At 37.2% G+C, this 17,347-nt stretch overlaps 1 protein-coding gene across 2 annotated transcripts in view; it reads right to left on the bottom strand.

The window, feature by feature from the left end:
• Positions 1-1,406: 1,406 nt before the first annotated feature.
• rimkla (ribosomal modification protein rimK-like family member A) overlaps positions 1,407-17,347 on the bottom strand; it is a 60,397-nt gene continuing 44,456 nt past the window's right edge. For both annotated transcript variants that reach the window (XM_048561644.2, XM_059655649.1), the window contains exons 2-5: positions 14,490-14,720; positions 13,802-13,888; positions 12,911-13,114; positions 1,407-9,487 (exon numbers count right to left, since the gene is read on the bottom strand). In XM_048561644.2, coding sequence (XP_048417601.1) covers positions 8,991-9,487; positions 12,911-13,114; positions 13,802-13,888; positions 14,490-14,720 — 1,019 coding nt within the window. In that variant the 3' untranslated portion in view covers positions 1,407-8,990. The remainder of the gene's footprint in view (positions 9,488-12,910; positions 13,115-13,801; positions 13,889-14,489; positions 14,721-17,347) is intronic.

Below are 17,347 nucleotides of genomic sequence, written 5' to 3' on the forward strand. Positions count from 1 at the left end.
CCTTCCTCCCACCCCAAGCCGCACCTCCATCTCCTACCTACTAACCTCATCCCACCTCCTTGACCTGTCCATCTTCCCTGGACTGACCTATCCCCTCCCTACCTCCCCACCTATACTCTCCTGTCCACCTATCTTCTTTTCTCTCCATCTTCGGTCCACCTTCCCCTCTCTTCCTATTTATTCCAGTTCCCTCTCCCCATCCCCCTCTCTGATGAAGAGTCTAGGCCCGAAACGTCAACTTTTGTGCTCCTGAGGTGCTGCTGGGCCTGCTATGTTCATCCAGCCTCACATTTCATTATCCAAAACCTACAGCTCCTACTGTCTAGAAGGCATGGGTAGCAGGCACGTGAGAATATCTCAGCAGACCTGACAGCATCAGTGAAAAGAAATCAGTTAACATTTTGGGTCCAGTGACTCTGGTTTCTCTTCATAGATGCTGCCAGACCTGCTGAGCTTTTCCAGCAATTTCTGTTTTTGTTTCTGATTTACATCACCTGCAGTTCTTTCAGTTTTTATTTACATAGGAATATGACAACATTAAAGTTCCTCTCCAGATCACACCAGCCTGACTCAGGAATAAATCCTGATTTCTTCATTGTTGTTGTATCAAAATCTTGGAATTCCTTCAAAACAGTATCGTGTGAATTTCTTCATCGTTTGGATTACAGAAGATCAAGCCAGTAAATCACTATCATCTTCTCAAAGGCAATTATGTAAGAACAATAATTTTTTTAAAATCACAGGATAGAGTAGTATCCCCAAATAATAAATTACTTACAAGTGTGGCGACTGGCTACCTTGAGCTGAGTGTGTGATCTCAATAAAGATTTGAATATCCTTGCAACGAGGAAGAAAATGGCAGTAGAAATGCAATATCTAATAAGTGGCAGATTAAACTAGAAGTGAAAGGAAGTAATTGTATATTTTTAAAAATACATGCAGTGGATAAACCTATTTTGGTTTGACTCAAATTACCAAAATAGCAGCTATACAAGGCAAGTGTATTAATCATAGCCAAAAGTGGGAACAAACATTAACACGGAACACAGTAATTTCAAGTGTTTCCTACTGCATTGTAAATGAATAAAAGAACATCAGACTGAACTTTGCTGCAAAAGCAGAAGAAGTCTGGAAAGTTATACTTATCTCCCTTGTCCACCTATAGTTCCTACAGTCCTGGGTTACATTAGATCCAGAGAAAATACAAAACCCACTTCTGTAAAGTTTATAGATGGCCATTTAATATCAAAAATCTGGTAAGGAAAAAGCTTCCCAGGAGGTATTTTTTTGTCTGTAGTGGCACACAAAGTATCCTTTGTTTGGTGTAATTATTTATTCATCCTTTTAAAGGAAAATGAAAGAAACACAACTCAGTTTAATAGATTGTTTTCATTTTATGAGTCATTTTATTACATTCTAAAAAATAAAACGCAAGTATGTACAGTATTCACCATGATCAATGTGACTAACACCATATCCTTGGCTTTCCAACTGGCTTATTCAAGTACCAGTAATTGGTCAGCTACACCTGCACTTGGTCAGTTTGCACCACTTGGTAGGAGTTTCAATTTCAAACTGCAACATCAATAAACATTCTATAAACTCCAAAGTCAGAACTGCAAACAGCCTAGGGCTGACTTTTTGTTTTGAAAAGGCTGCCATCAAACCCAATCTACAACTTAGCATCTAGAGTGTTTATTGATGTTTAAAAAACATAATATTTCACAGTTTGTATTACCGACGTGGCTCTTTCTCTTCACATATTCAGCACTGGTCTGGCTGTGCCACAGAGGTTGAAATGAAGAACAGCGCAGGAAAAACAACTGATGGATACATCATTCTGTTAAAATTCTGTAGTCTCCACAAACCAATACAAATATTTATTTGGTAATGGAGCAAAGCCTCCTAAATGGAGGTATTCTCAGCTGTTGCTTTATCCTGCATGGTTTGAAATTTCTTTCCCCTTGAACCAAATCTTTAAAAATGATTTGAGTCTATTTAAAATTATACATTTCTTGAAACATGAGATCACAGATGTCTTTGTACCTAGAATTCTTCAGTCCTTAGTGCAGCTCAAGTCATAACCACTTATCTACTGAAATTCTGAATGTTGGTTTAAAACTCCACATGCACTTGGAAACAAGTTAGATATTAAGGAGTTCAGCTTACCATTCTAAAGATCACGAAACCCCTACCAAGCATTCTCAATCTTATTAGTCCTTCAAATTTTCAAACATCATGGGTCAATCCACTTACCAGTTAACCACACTCTTGATATCTGTACACTCATGAAAGACATGCAGGCTCTCTCTTTCCATCTCCCCAAATACATACACACACAAAGATAATGCATAACATATAATGCAAGTAGTAACCTACAAATGCACTAAGTTTTCTGTGAGGAGAGGAATAACTGCAGTTTGTTTCCTGAGGATAAAACTAAAACGCTGATGCAAATTTCTGGACACAGAATGGCCTCTGTGTGAACAGGAAGCAAACCTGAAGTATTATCATCAGAAAATAAGTTACTACTTGCTTTATTATACCTTTGGGCTACAGTCACACAGCTGTCAACAGCAGCACAACCGGGTTGTGCAGGCAGCATATCAAGAGGCACTGGCTTTACGTGTGGAAAATTCCTTGCTTCAGACTTCTCGAAAATCCAAATGACTGCCCGACAGATAAGTACTTAATAACTGATAGTAAAAATGATTTTTAAAAAATTTATAATAAAGTTTATAAAATATCCTGTGTGTCAAAAATACAAGAAAAGTTTACAATAGTTTATAAACTTGCAAATTCTAGCTGCCATTTGGACAAGATCACAAAAACAAGAGATAAATTCAGATCTATAAAAATTTTCAGCTAATATATAAAGGTACTTCTAGTGCTGATCACTACCAATTTCCATGCCATCCAGAACTGCAGCCCAAGGGTCTAATGGATTATTTTAAACACAAAGCAAAGCATTCTCCAATATTTTTCTGTAATGTTTTAAGTGTCACAGTCAACATTTTTACAACTGTCAATACCTTGATGCTGAAGATAGCCGACCAATTGTATATATCTGTAGGGCCAGATCTTAGTCAGAGTCCACCATGCAATATGTGCAAGCATAATATATGACCAATGATACATACACTGAATACAAACCACTGGTTGAAATGAGTCACCTTTTAGTTTACCTTAAGGAAACAACCATTAAAAATTGATTTCCATACCATACACACTATCTGTAATGGAAAAATCTGCACTTAAAAGTTGTTTTACCTACTATATGATTATTTAAAACAAGAATAGTGCATATCCCACATCATTTCTCTGAAGGCTTTGGTAATTCAAACCAGTTCAGCTGTGTCCCCAGTATATGTTGTCAAAGATACTTGGTTGCACAACTGCCTTTTACACAAATTCACTGATGTCCTTGACTATTGTGTCAATTACATTTGAACAAGGCACCCAATCTTACATGCTCACAATCACACAAAAACCAATCTTGCTCCAAACACAATGTTCTACAGAGAAACTGCCAGTAAATTCAAACTTCACAGCTGTACAGTTCAGTGCATTGGAACACTCACAGCTTTTTAAAAAAATGTACATTTTCAGACCTCTCCCTCCCACCCCTCCCCAAACGTTTAAAGAACATTGAGCATTTATGAAATAAGCAGTAAAAGCATGAACTCAACAGTTTTTGGATGTTCAAATATTTTTTTTCTCTTAAATACAAGTTAAATTTAATTCCTAACTACATATGTATAATATTCTACTCATGCCTGGAGAATGGGACAGAGTTGCCTCTCCTGCCCTCACTCATTATATCTGTAAACACAATGGAATGTCAGGATTGGTAAGGCTGCCTCTGTTTCACACTCTGTACAATGAACTGCTTTCAAATCTGTCATGTTAATGCTGCAGTAAAAGATCTACAATTGTGTTTCAAATCTCAGTTCTAGGGCTTATACTTCAAAAGTTTCCAGTGCAGTACTTTGTTGTTATGCTAAAGTTGGGCTTATAAATTCATCCCACAGTTTTAAGTACCATGGAAAGAAGAATATCCATGAGGTAAAATGAATATTTATTGGTAAGACTAAGGCAAATGTAAACACTCTGCAATAATATTTCTGTTCAGCCCACAGCTCTAAAGGACAGGTGGAACACAAAGAAACTGGATTAATAGAGTCAAATCTCTTCCGTCACCTCCCATACAAAATGTTCTAGAATCATCAGTAGGGGGCAGTCACAATTTAAAAAAAAGAAAGAAACCAAATTTTTCTATCAACACACATTAATTAAATCAATTCAATTGTTTTGACCTAATATAATTGACTAACCCTGCCAGCCCATTAGCTAACATTCAGCATTTTACATGAGAACACATTTCGTACACAGTATCATCACTTATCTGTCAAAGAGCTTGGCAGAAACATCTGCTTCACTGATCACTCAGCTCAGAAATCTTAATTCAATCAGAGATCTAGGTCTGAAGGAATTCACATCTGTGAGGAGGGTTCTCATATGCATGGCTTGAAAATCAAAGCTTTTGTTTAGAAAGTTGCCTTTTTTCCTCCTTTGCCCCTCTTTACAATTTTAGGTTAATTCTAAAAAGTACAAACTATATTAAAATTTATTTGCTTACTGTATCCCAACAGCTGGCTGTAGAACAAAGTTATCTATTAACTTACCCAATCAGCATCACTTATTGTGATCAGGATATATCCTATGATCAATCATTACAAACACCAGCCATTTGTTTTACTCAGTTATAAAAACACAAAATCAGCTCATTTTTAAATTTACTGAAACATATGAGGGAGTATGCACTAGCAATACATAAAATGTTTCCTTTACTTTTTAAAAATATTTTTATGCTTCAAACTACTGGAGCTCCCTTTCCTCATGCCATCACAATAATCAGGTGAGTTAAATATTCTTCATGCAATTATACAGCATCTTTATTCAAACAAAGGTTTCCACTCTTTTGCATGCTGTTAAGTTAAATTGCAAACTAAATCAACAGAAAAAAAAAATTTCAAACAGTTCTGAATCTCTCAACTGAATGTGCATACCAATGTTGGATCCGCCACTCTTGACCCTCAACCTCAGCATTTAGTCAACTTATCTAAACAATGGACACAAAATCATCAGCCACCTCCTGACTTTCAATACCAACAACTTCCCCACCCATATAATCAACTTACTTAATGCAGGACACAAAAACATACAAGCCCATATCATTCAAAGCATAGCTCTTCCCAGGTTAGCTACTGGAAATGTCTTTGAAGATATTAATCGGCTTTACAACCCATTGTTCTTCTCTCAAAATGGCTAAGAGAGTTAACTACGCCCTATTTCAAATCAAGAAATGCTGTAGCCATTCAATAATATTTTTACTACATTCAATTTACAAGGTAACCTGGGAGTTCCTTTAGAAAGGATGTCGAGAGTAGCCTTTTGCTATTGGTGGCTGGGGTTGGGAGGACTGGTTGTGTGAGTAAGAAAGAGTGTAAAAGTGCACTGCTTTTCCTGTTAATTTTATATGCATACGTAGATACAAATTATAGATTTTATTTGAATGTTCAATTATAGAAATTGCACAACTACTTCAGCCTAGGTAGCTTTATGTTCGATTTTTCACTCTCATCTTAACCCCAAAGAGAACCAAGTCTACTAATAAGTGACTGTTCCACTCAAAATGGCCTCTCCATTTTAATGTGCATGCATGAGAAGCAAACAATGCATTATTTGATTAAAATAAGCCAAATTCTTTGTGATTGTTTATAAATGTGTTCATTAACATCACTCCTTTTGCCACTCTACCAGTCCAGGCACAGTAACCCAGTAGTAGCATCCCCACAAGGGAGCTGGCTGGGTTTGCATGGTTCAGTATTTTCACTGAGGTACATTCAAACATTCAGATAATCAGTTAATTGTACATAAAACAAAAATCATGAATCTGCTTCAAGAAATTTAATAAACAGTTTAAATGATGCATGATGCACTATGTTTTTGCCTCATTCTTGGATTCTGTGCTGTGTGGAAATATTGTCAGGGATTTTCAGGTCATTGACTCTGTTCCAGCTGCAGCTGGCTTTGAGTCAATCTATTCAAACAGAGTATTGTGTGGAACGTTTCAACAAAGTATGTAGGGTTCTGAATTTCTGATGTTGAGTTTCCACAGTAACCTTGCTCTTGAAAAACTGCAGAAAGGTCTATAGGAAATGGTTCGCAAGCTATTTAAAAAGTTAGATCTTATTATGCTCATTGATGTTAAAAGGGTTGAGAAGGATCATGTTGGATAGCTGGAGACTTTCCAGAAGGAATTACTTACATTTAATCAGAATGTCGTGCAAGCACAGATAAGTAAAAGCTCACTGTAAAATATACTACAAGCAGATTACATACAATGTTCTTTTGCTGTTTTAAGTATGCATGCATCAACAGGCTGTGTTGACAGCTACCCTGTATAGTCCTGGTTCAAAAGAGTGCCAGCCACAGCCTGATTGCCTTTACATTAACAACAGTCACATTATTTGCAGAATATGACCGGCCTCACTGAGCTACGTAAGCAGCTTATAGAAACTCGTTCATCGAATTTATCTAAAATTCTGCAGTATTTCAAGTCAATTTCTGTAGGAATCTCAACCACATTGAGTAGCATTTAACTGTAGATTCTGTAGACAAATCTGCTTAGGATTTCAGTTGTCTTAATGTAACGTGTAGTCCCAATCCTGTAAATAGTGACAGTTTTGTTTTAGAAAGCGGGCATGTTAATGTTTAGATTGATTCTCCAGCATTGGCAGTTCCCACTATCTCGCATTAATGGTTTAATCCATATTTGGTTTGTACTATTCATTGTACAGCAATAGCTACCACTTAACAGCTGTTTTACCTGGATTTTCATCTAATGAAATGGGACAGCAAGGATTCTGGTGTAAGTTAACAAACCTGGTTTTTTTTGTTTAATGTTCCCATACTCAAAACATTATGATTAAGAAAGCCTAATTACTGAAACTGATCTATCCCATTTAAAATTATTTCAAACACTGCATATGCTGGACTAATTAAGGTGCTCGTGAGCTTTGTGCTTGCTGACCCATATATTAACCTCTGAAGTTAATACTTTCAGTAAGGTGACACAAACTTGCCAACAATTATAAAAATAAAAATCAGAAACTATATTGAAATCTTTAAAAAGAAAAAAAAATGTGATACGTGCCCTTTATTCTGGGAGGTGCAATGTGTAAATACAGACACTACTTTTTCTGGAAGTCTCAGCAGACTGAGGCTGTAGCTAGCTTCTACAAAGTCAAAAGGAGGACAAATCAATCCTCAGACATTACACACTTTACAGATTTCACCTGTTTAGCAATACTCAGTGTATAAATATCAATACTTGCTGTCCTGAATATATAATGATAAGTTTTAAAATTCTCTCTTATTTATTGTTAATCCGGTGGATTTTAACTTTGCACATTTCACTTGATACACCAGATCCAAAGTTTCTGCGTAACCATAGATGATTACAAAACAGCCATTAGCCAAGTACATTTCATACCTTTCAGATCTAGCATGATGCTCAGCTTTGTGTGCTAATATTCTAGGAGACAAGCTTCAACAGACTTTGGCCTTTGGTTCTCTTCAACTACTATAGCATAGTATCAGGTTAAGTTGCCACTGACTTGCTGATAGGTATAATTAGAACAGTAAAGTGAAAATGGGGGCAGAGGGGCAATAAATAGTGGCAACAATACAAACCATTTATTATAAACATTAGCATGGCAACTCAAGCCAAGAGGATTTCTGTATCGATGAGCTAGGACATGTCTTATTTATTTCCCCAATAATTATGTGAAGTCCAGGATTGTTTCTTTGCAATCTCAATCTGAGTAAAACTGCATTTTATCAATTCAGTCAACAATATGTAGATTTTGTCAATGTTATAACCAAGTCTCAAACTGAGAAGAACATCCAATTCACCAATTACTTGAAGTTGAGCAAAGAAACTACTTGTAAGCAATCAGTTTACCACAGTTTATGATCATACACACCCAACGTGCACACTTTACCTATTAACCTACCTGACAGGCAGACTCAAGTGTCAAATTCCAAAAAAACAACTAAAATAGAAAATGACTTAACATCAAATTCTTTTATATTTAACAATTATATATTCTCTCAAATTACTTTGTGCAGAAGTTCATTTATTTCTAACCAACATTTTAATATCACTGTTCAAAAGTTATTTTGGGAGGAAAAGGAAGAGATAAGAATTGAAATAATATGTGCTGACATTTTAGTTTAAACTGATGTTCTCTCTTTCTTCATATTTATGCCTTTGGTCTAGGACCAGCTAAAGAATCACAGTTTGAGTTGTTATATGCTCCAGAATAATAAAGTGTGTTTTGCATGTCAATTCAAACTGTTTTCACCAGCAACATTGCTGTTGTAGCAAATAATAAACAAGGAAGATATGAAACTGTTATTCTGGATAAGTGGAAAATACAGTGAAGGTGCAGTTCATTGCAGAGAGGCAAGATTTTGATTTCAAATGCAGAACTCAACCTCAACCATGGTACGGATGGAAGATGTCAAGCAGAGGCCATGCATTTCCTAACATGAACTGATGAAAGATGTTCTCTGTAACATTAAACAGTCCTTGTCTTTCTGACAATTACTATTTTTTTTATTGCCAAGGCAATACCTTTTAACTAAGCAACGGAAACCATATAATTGAGTTATTGGAATAAATTTATCAACTGCAACCTCCACTCTGGCCCCAGTGATACTGAGGCTACATAACCCATTGCCCAGGAGTGAGTTAATGGCTATAATATCATTCGGGGTTATTCAACATACCCAGATTTGATATAATTTACTCTCATGTTAACCATTAAGTATTCTGTCCATCAATTCTTTTACTGTTTAACAACAGTTCAGCTGGGAAAGCTGTCCTGTTTGATTTACCGATTAGCAATGGCTCCTCAGCCTCACTCACTCAATAGTTTCATTTCACTGTTTATGAGATTGTTCATGTTGTAGCCTGACTCAGGCAGTACAGTATGCATGGACCTGGAACCAGCAGTGTCAGAATCTCTGACCTCCACTATTTCAGGATCACTCTCACTAGAGCTTGAACCCATGCTCATGGTGAACACACTCTCAGGGATGGCACTGACTGAGGCCCCCACCTCTGGCTCACTTGTTTCACTGGCACTTGAAACAACAGAAAGAAGCGACATCTTTCTGGTCAGTCTGCTTGGCAGCAATGATAGGGCGTAGTCCGCTATTATACCACTTACATCCAGATTGCAAGCTTTATCAAAGGCCCTGAAACCTACATTTGCATTTGCTTCACACACTACAAAAGAACCGTCATCTTTCCTGAGCAGATCGATACCGCATACGTCCATGCCCAGAATATTGGAGACCTGGATTGCCAGCTGTTTGCCCTGCTCACTCAGCTGATACATCACGCCAACACCTCCTATGAAATAAAAAAAGTATCAGTTCTGAACGTCCATGAAAATTAAAAATTATAATTAGCATATCACAGAAAAAGAGTGTACAAGTAAAATATTCTGTTGGCAAATGATCAATTAAGCTTTCTATATAACTCTCAGTAAACCCAGTAACTAAAGCTGGAATCTCTGCTAGGCAGTAAAACTTAAATCTCCAGTCTTAACTCATTTTATTTTACAAGCACCCAGAGAGTAAGTTTCAATTTTTTACTTTAATAATTTACTTTCAAACAGCAGTTTTGCTCATCTTGAAATGAAGAAGTCACCTCTCCTTTGTGTGTTTTTAGCTACTGAAGATGATGATATTTCCAATTTTCCTAATGTTGTCAAAACAGCTTATTTTTGATACTAACCTCTCCTTTTTGAGCAAATGTATCCTCTGGATGAGAGCAATTCTGCTAAGATTGCATTTATTATTGATGCTTAGCCATCTGAAGAACAACTGCAATTTGGTGGTGGACCTCCACAGTGTGAAGTCATGAATTCCAGCTCAAATGTGGAATAGTGATATGTCCAAGGCAGTAATCGTGCGTGACTTGGGATGAAAACTTGAATGGGATCCATTTGTCAGTATTTTGCTGTCTTGGCCTTCACAATAGGAAAGGTCATACAGTGGCTGCTGAACTACCTTTGTTGATTTGTTCCAAGACCCTGTGTAACACACAAATACTGCAAGTTGGATATGCTGATGGTGCAAGAGGTAGATACTGTATGCAGTCAGTGACCATGCCAAAACATGAAGCTAACTTGATCCTGAATATACTGAGCTTCGAAGGTATTTACAGCTGTACCTATTCAGTTGAGTAGGCTTATTTGAAACAAACCTGATTTGAGCCTTAACCTCTCCATAAGGTATTTCAGGGATCAGGAGGTACACTAATCACTGGGGCTTCTATCCTATTATTGTAGCTGTGGTGTTGATATGGCTGGTCCAGTTTGGCTTTGGTCTTTGGTGGCTCCCCCAATATGTTGATAACAGTGCTGCTGAAGGTCAGAGAAAATCGGTTTGGCTCTTTTTAAGCTGCTGTTGACCATTATCTTGAATTTACATAATACAAATACTACCTACTCTCATCTGCTCAAATTTGGACCTTCTCCAGATCCTGGTTAGGACTGCTTTATTAGAAGAATTGTGAATGGACTGGGATACAAAATTATCAACATAAATCCCCTCTCTCGACCTTAGGTTAGGAATTAAACTGATGAACTGACTGAAGTAGTATATGCTGAGGCCACTTCCTTGCAGAAATCTTGTCATTATGCTTAGCGTTGCAACGATTCCCACCCGACAACCAACAGATATTTTTCTTTGTAGCTGCTTTCATTCCAATTGTTCTCAGATCTTCTCTTTGATTGACAGTGACTTCAGTCTCTTTACGATGTTACATACTATCCAATATAATGTGTATATCAGCATGCCGCTTGCTGCAGACAAAAGGACCTGTTTGATACATTTGCCAGTGATTTGGATGTACAGCTTATAGACCTAGCATTACACTGACGCTGAAATTCATTTACGACATTATTCATTTGTCTGGTAAGCAAAACATCTTTTTGGTTAACAGCAGTATCCTGGAGGAAACAACTTGTGCTTATTGCAAAGTGCATCATGACTCAATTGGGAAAAGTGCACTGATAAGAGAGACTCACTATTCCATAAGCTGTTACAAAAATGTACTCACCCAATTAAAACACCAAGATAACCAACTTGCTGATTGACTGTTACTCAGGACAAAGTAATTCAGACCAGGTTTCTTCTTTAACAAGAAAGTAACTATTTACTGTAAGTGAATTTATTCTTTAACAAAAGGGCAAAAATGGATGACTGATTTATTACTATGAACTCAAGACAAACTCCAAATATGTGCACATTCATTCACGAATATGGCAGGAAATAACAGATGGTTTGACAGAAACATTACCGGTGGAAAATACAGACCGGGAAAACAAATGATATAGAAACATAAAAACTAGCAGTGGGAGTAGGTCACTTGGCTATTTAAACTTGCTTTGCCATTCAGTAGAATCCAGGTCGATTCTCTATCTCAATGTCATATTCCTTTTTTCTTCCTATAGCCCTTGATATCTTTAACATCTAAAAGTTTTTATGGTGAATATGCATAATGATTTGGCCTCCACAATCTTCAAATAGTTGAGAATTCCACAAGTTAAATACCAATTCAGTGAAGAAACCATTCCTCATCTACAGTCCTAATTCTATCAAATTGCGTCAAAGTCCGGGCTAGTAAGTTGGATGAGTTGTTTCTCGTAATTCTTCTGATTTTCAGCAACAATGACACTATACTGCCTGCATGGCAATGGTCCATATTCAGAGCGTGCTAGCTTCTGGATATCTCTTAGGTGCACACAGTCTTATAAGTCTGTGAAATTGCAACTTAAGAAGTATATTCTTATGGCCATTGCTCAGTAGTTTTCCCTTAACTCAAAGGCTGCTGGTGCACTCTGTCACAAAACATTCATGTCACGGTTATGAAATATAACATAATCTTGTCTAATTAAAGTGTACATCTCACAATCCCACTTGATCTTGAAGTTATAAAATCTCACCTGGTACTGTAGTTTTAGCTGTATAACAGTGTCCAACCTAATTTTCAGTTTATAATCCTAAATGAAAACATATGGCCCTATACAATTAGATGAGTCATGTTTTATAAATTGCCGCTTCTTTTCAAAAGGCTTTTCCTCTTGTGGTTCAGCTAATGGTGAAAAACTTCAATTTTATCTTTTTTTTAGCGTTAATTAAGTTCTGTACTATATACTCATTCCAGGTGAAACAATAGTTTATTCATTCAAATTTACTACAATGTATTCACTGATCACAACACAGTCTGCTCGACACAGACGTGGATGGATGACCATTTTTGGAACAGCTCTGTTCAGTCCATAAACATGACGCTGAGCTTCTGTTCACCTATCGTTTTAACTTTCCATCTCATTCTCACATTGAACTGTCCTTGGCCTCCTGAAGTTCAATTAAACTTGAGGAACATCATCCCATCTTTTGACAAGACGCTTTATACCTTCTAGCGTGAACAATGACTGATGATGTTAATGTTATAGCATCAGGTAACACACTACCATATGTGATGCCCAGTATAATCAAGTAATCTTGCAAGATCATTTATAGTACGATTAGAATGAGTCAACATCTTCCACTGACAGGACCGATGTCAATTCCAGAACTCAATCATTCTATGTGGTCCCTAATTCAACTCCACTACTCCAAACCATCTGACACAAAGTCAGGGATTAAAGCTGGGATTGATGGTCTGTATAACTATATCATGTGATAATTACATATTGCTTTTACAATTGGAGCCAGTGAGGGAGCCACAATATTCCAGTACCCATGAAGTGCAAAATCTCACCTAGTGAGCAGTTACTTTGCATTCTACCATCAGTGGAGCAGCGCAGCATTGCACCAATCACACGGCCTCCCACCAGCACCACACGGATATCCTTCCCGTGAGATTCCTTTACGTATTTCTGGAAAAGGTATGGAGCATCATGTCGTATCAGATGAGATAAGTCAGACAAATGATGCTTGTCCCGTGCCAGGAACACTGCCTTCCCTGAAGAACAAAGTATAGGTAAAATTCTGTTATGCATCTCAACAGGCTAAATAGTAAAGTATTTCCACTCACGCAATAAACATTCTTTATTATTCTTATATAAATGAGAAGCACAGTACTTTACTTTGCAATATTCTTAGATAAATTAAATATTTATTTGAAAAAATATTTGAACTTTGCTTTATTTTTCTTATAAAAATACTGGTTCTTGCAATCCCACTAAATATCTGACACACCCCTGTAACTCTCAAAAGAAGGATATCCTTAATTCCTGCATGTGAGAACATCAGCAGCTCAGTTGAGCGCAGGGCTAGAGGTGGCATCTCTCCTGAGCATGTTTTTGCCCAAATGCAAGTTTATCACTGGGGTCACAGGATATTAATCAGGAGGAAAAGCTCATCTGAGTCCACATCAGTTTTTTTTCCACTTCCTGCAAACCATCACCTCTGGTCCTCCCAACATCTACCTCCAACCCCTCCAGACCACCTGTTGTGAGGCAACTATAACGGACTGTAGTGCCCAAATATTATTGCAGCTGAAATCAGCTACCTCATCAGAACAGAGATTGCACCATCTTTCAATGATTTGATTTCTGTTCCTTAAAAAGTGATATTAAAGACCACAAAAATAAATCTATGTGCCTTCAGTTTATCTGTTCTTATCTGCAAAATGAGAAAGAATTTATACCTCGATGACCTCGTGTATTTTTAACTACCACTGGATAACCCAAAGGCTCAGCATTATCGATCATTTTTGCAAAGTTTTCATGACCACCTGTTGTAACAAGAAGAAAGTTTCAAGGTTATTGGGCAAACAGGAACAAGATTATGGATGCTTTAGTCCCTGCAAGGAGAAAACCTACATTTGTCTCCTCTTCCCTATATCTCACCCAAGATCAAATTTTCAAAAAATCAGCTTCAGAATAGCGATCTAACCACATTCCCATTACATTATCTATCGAGACTATTTTTAAAGAAAAACAAATCTTGTATTTTGATCTTAATTACTGCTTCTGGCAATTCATTTTAACTTTTCATCAGTTCTTAAAAAACAAACTGTATCAAACACAACGACCGAAATTTTTCAAGGACACACAGTGCCTATAATATGAAAAAAAAACCAAGATCAAGAACGTAAGGAGATACATTTTATAGTGTCTAGCTTTCTTAACTTAAGGTTTACAGCTGCACAAGTAACAATTATGGGTAATAACTATTGCAGGTGTCAAAGAAAGCTACAGCACTCAATGACACAAAGACTAGGTTGTGTCTAAATATTATTATTTCAGAGGGTATTGTGTTTTTGCTTTCAAAAATAAAACACTGCTGAAGATTTTAAAGTCACAGAAGTATTCTTAACATCTATTTATATATACCATAAGAGAAGGTGTCAGGCAGTGGTATTCCATGGCCAGCTAACTCCTGGAAAGTCCAGAACTTGTTAACACAGTGCAATATGGCCTGAGGACGATTGGCCAGGCGACAGCCCATCTTTTCCAAGTGCCGCAAGACAGTGATGTCACTGTCATTCTGGACTGAAGGAGTAGGAACTCGAACAACCACTACTTGAGGGTAACTGGTTACTGGCTCCTGTTTGATACGTAGTCCTGCAGGGAACAGAACAGCCAACGTTAATACAACAGACAGCTAAAATAAATCCCTCATTTGCGTACTTTATGCACCGTTCCCAATAGAGTATTTTGCTTACACAGTTGCAAATCAGTACTGTACAACAGGGCTTAGGACACCTGTTGATTGTGTATGCTAATCATTCTCTCCAGTGCTCAGCTCAGATGAGTTAATTTCAGCATATCAGAATTAGGGGAGACAGTAAAAGAGAGCTCCTCCTACAAGTTGTTTTGGTAACATCTCAAGAGCAATAAGCAACAGTCAACAATATCAGCCACTCATTCTCATCATCTCCTCTCCAAAAAGTCTATATTTATACTCCAATGTCTTTAGAAAGGCACAATGGTCATCAATAGATCTACAACAGTTTGATACTGATTATTTCTTTGTACAGGATTCTCTGTAAAATGAACACACAGTTTGGCTCAGAGGCATGAAAATATCTATTTTAGCACAAATCGCAGTGAGGATTTAAAAAAGGAAAATTTTAAAATGTTAGAACAGGAAAAGACAGACAGGCAGTCTCAAGTAGGTAAGAGACTATCTACATTATTTTCTGCATTGCTAAGTTTCTGATCCTGGTTCTACTGACAAAGGAATAACACAACCGATTTATGACACAAAAAATTACGGAGAAAAGAGAAACCACGCATTGAAATATCACTGGAAATTCTTCTTGCACTCCATCTACTAGTTAATTCTGTGGAAACAACTCTCTTGACTAACTTATCAATGGTGAGACAGATGAGAAGGAAGGAGGGTTGCAAAAGGTCTACAGAAGGGACAAGAAAGTTAGAAGGGAAAGTGAAAACTCTCATCATTACAAAATTACTATGAATAAATGAAACAATCGCAGCACAGGAAGTTCATGTGACATTGTTAGAATAAGATCCCATGATTAAATCAAGATATTTTCATTCTCTTTGACCATTTTAATTAACAGACATTCAATCAGTGGGACGAAATCAAACTTCTGCTTACTTTAAAGTGAACATATGGCAGTTCTTGGCAAACATTTCTCTTAAAAACAGTTCAAATCTTCCATACTGTGTTCTGTACATAACAACAGTCCAGTTTTTTTTGGGTGGGGGGAATATCAAGAAAATATAGATTACTCTAATATAATTAAAAGAACACAAAACAGTTGTTGAGCCTCCTGTTACAAACCGTCTTTTAGAATCCAATGTATATCTGTCAAACTATAGTCAGGAAGTACCAATATTTCCCAGAGTTGAAGGAGGCTTGGAAGCAGAGAGATTTCCTGGTGGCTCCGATAAAGAGGTGCAGGGCCTGCGTTCAGATAGGGGAAGTAGGAATTTGAGGTTCAGGAAATTAACATTTAATCAGAATCATCAAAGTTGGATTCAAATTTTTCACTGTGTTTGTCACACTGATCGTCAGCTTGATGAGCAAAAAGAGTTGAATAAACTCAGAGTCAGAAACTTTAAATGCTGTTACTTCAAAACAGGTATGTACCTCATACCAAGTTAGGAAGTCTGCTTCCAAAAATAGATTTCGATCCTGATTCAATGGTTCAAAATAATAAATTGAATTAACACAAATATTCATCAGCTACTTCAAGTAATCAAGGCTGATTTTCCAATCTGAGGAAGTAGGTATTAGTGAAGCAATTGTGACAAAACAAAGCAGCTGCAGTTCAAAGTAGAGATTTGGACCTGAAGACAAGTGCATGAGAAAACGTTTCCAATTCATGCCTTGAGAACGACTTAACTGAAGCAGAATGGCTTTTTACTGGACTTCGAATTTCAGTAAAGATCCAATTATTCTCATCCAAAATCACTGACTTGGGAGCCAGATTAAATCGTATAATAATAGTGTTATAGATGCATAGAGGTCCACAGCATTGAAAAAGACCCTTCAGCTCATTGAGTGTGCGCTAGTCAAAAACAAGTACCTAACTATTTTAATTACATTTTCCAGCACTCAGCCCTTAAGCCTTTTGTGCCTTGACATTGCAACTGCACATTTAAATATTTATTAAATGATGAGGCATCTATCTCTACCACTTTGCAGGCACTGAGTTCCACATTCCACCAGCACGTGCATGAAAAATTGTTTTCCTCTCACCCTCACTAAGCCTCTCATCCCTTACCTTAAATCTATGCAGCGTAGTCATTGATCCCTTCACCAAGGGGAAAAAGTATTTTTCTGGCTAATTTAAAATGATCTCAATTATGTCAGCTTCAATCTCCTCTGCTCAAAGGAAAGCAACCCCAGTCTATCCAATCTCTCTTCATAACAAACTCTTCAGCCAGGCGATATCCTGGTAAATCTCCTCTGTAAAATGAATGCACTATCTAGTGCATTCACATCCCGCCTTATTATGTGGATTCTAGACTGCACACAATAGTCTGGCTGTGGCCTAACATACATTTTTAAAAACTCCAGCATCACCTCCCTATTCTTAAACTCTATGCCTCACCTAATAATGAGTTCAACCTGGATAAATGCGAGGTGATGCATTTTGGAAGGTCGAATTTGAAAGCTGAGTACAGGATTAAGGATAGGATTCTTGGCAGCGTGGAGGAACAGAGGGATCTTGGTGTGCAGATACACAGATCCCTTAAAATGGCCACCCAAGTGG

Source organism: Stegostoma tigrinum, chromosome 28 (assembly GCF_030684315.1).
Source record: "Stegostoma tigrinum isolate sSteTig4 chromosome 28, sSteTig4.hap1, whole genome shotgun sequence".
Taxonomy (NCBI): Eukaryota; Metazoa; Chordata; class Chondrichthyes; order Orectolobiformes; family Stegostomatidae; genus Stegostoma; species Stegostoma tigrinum.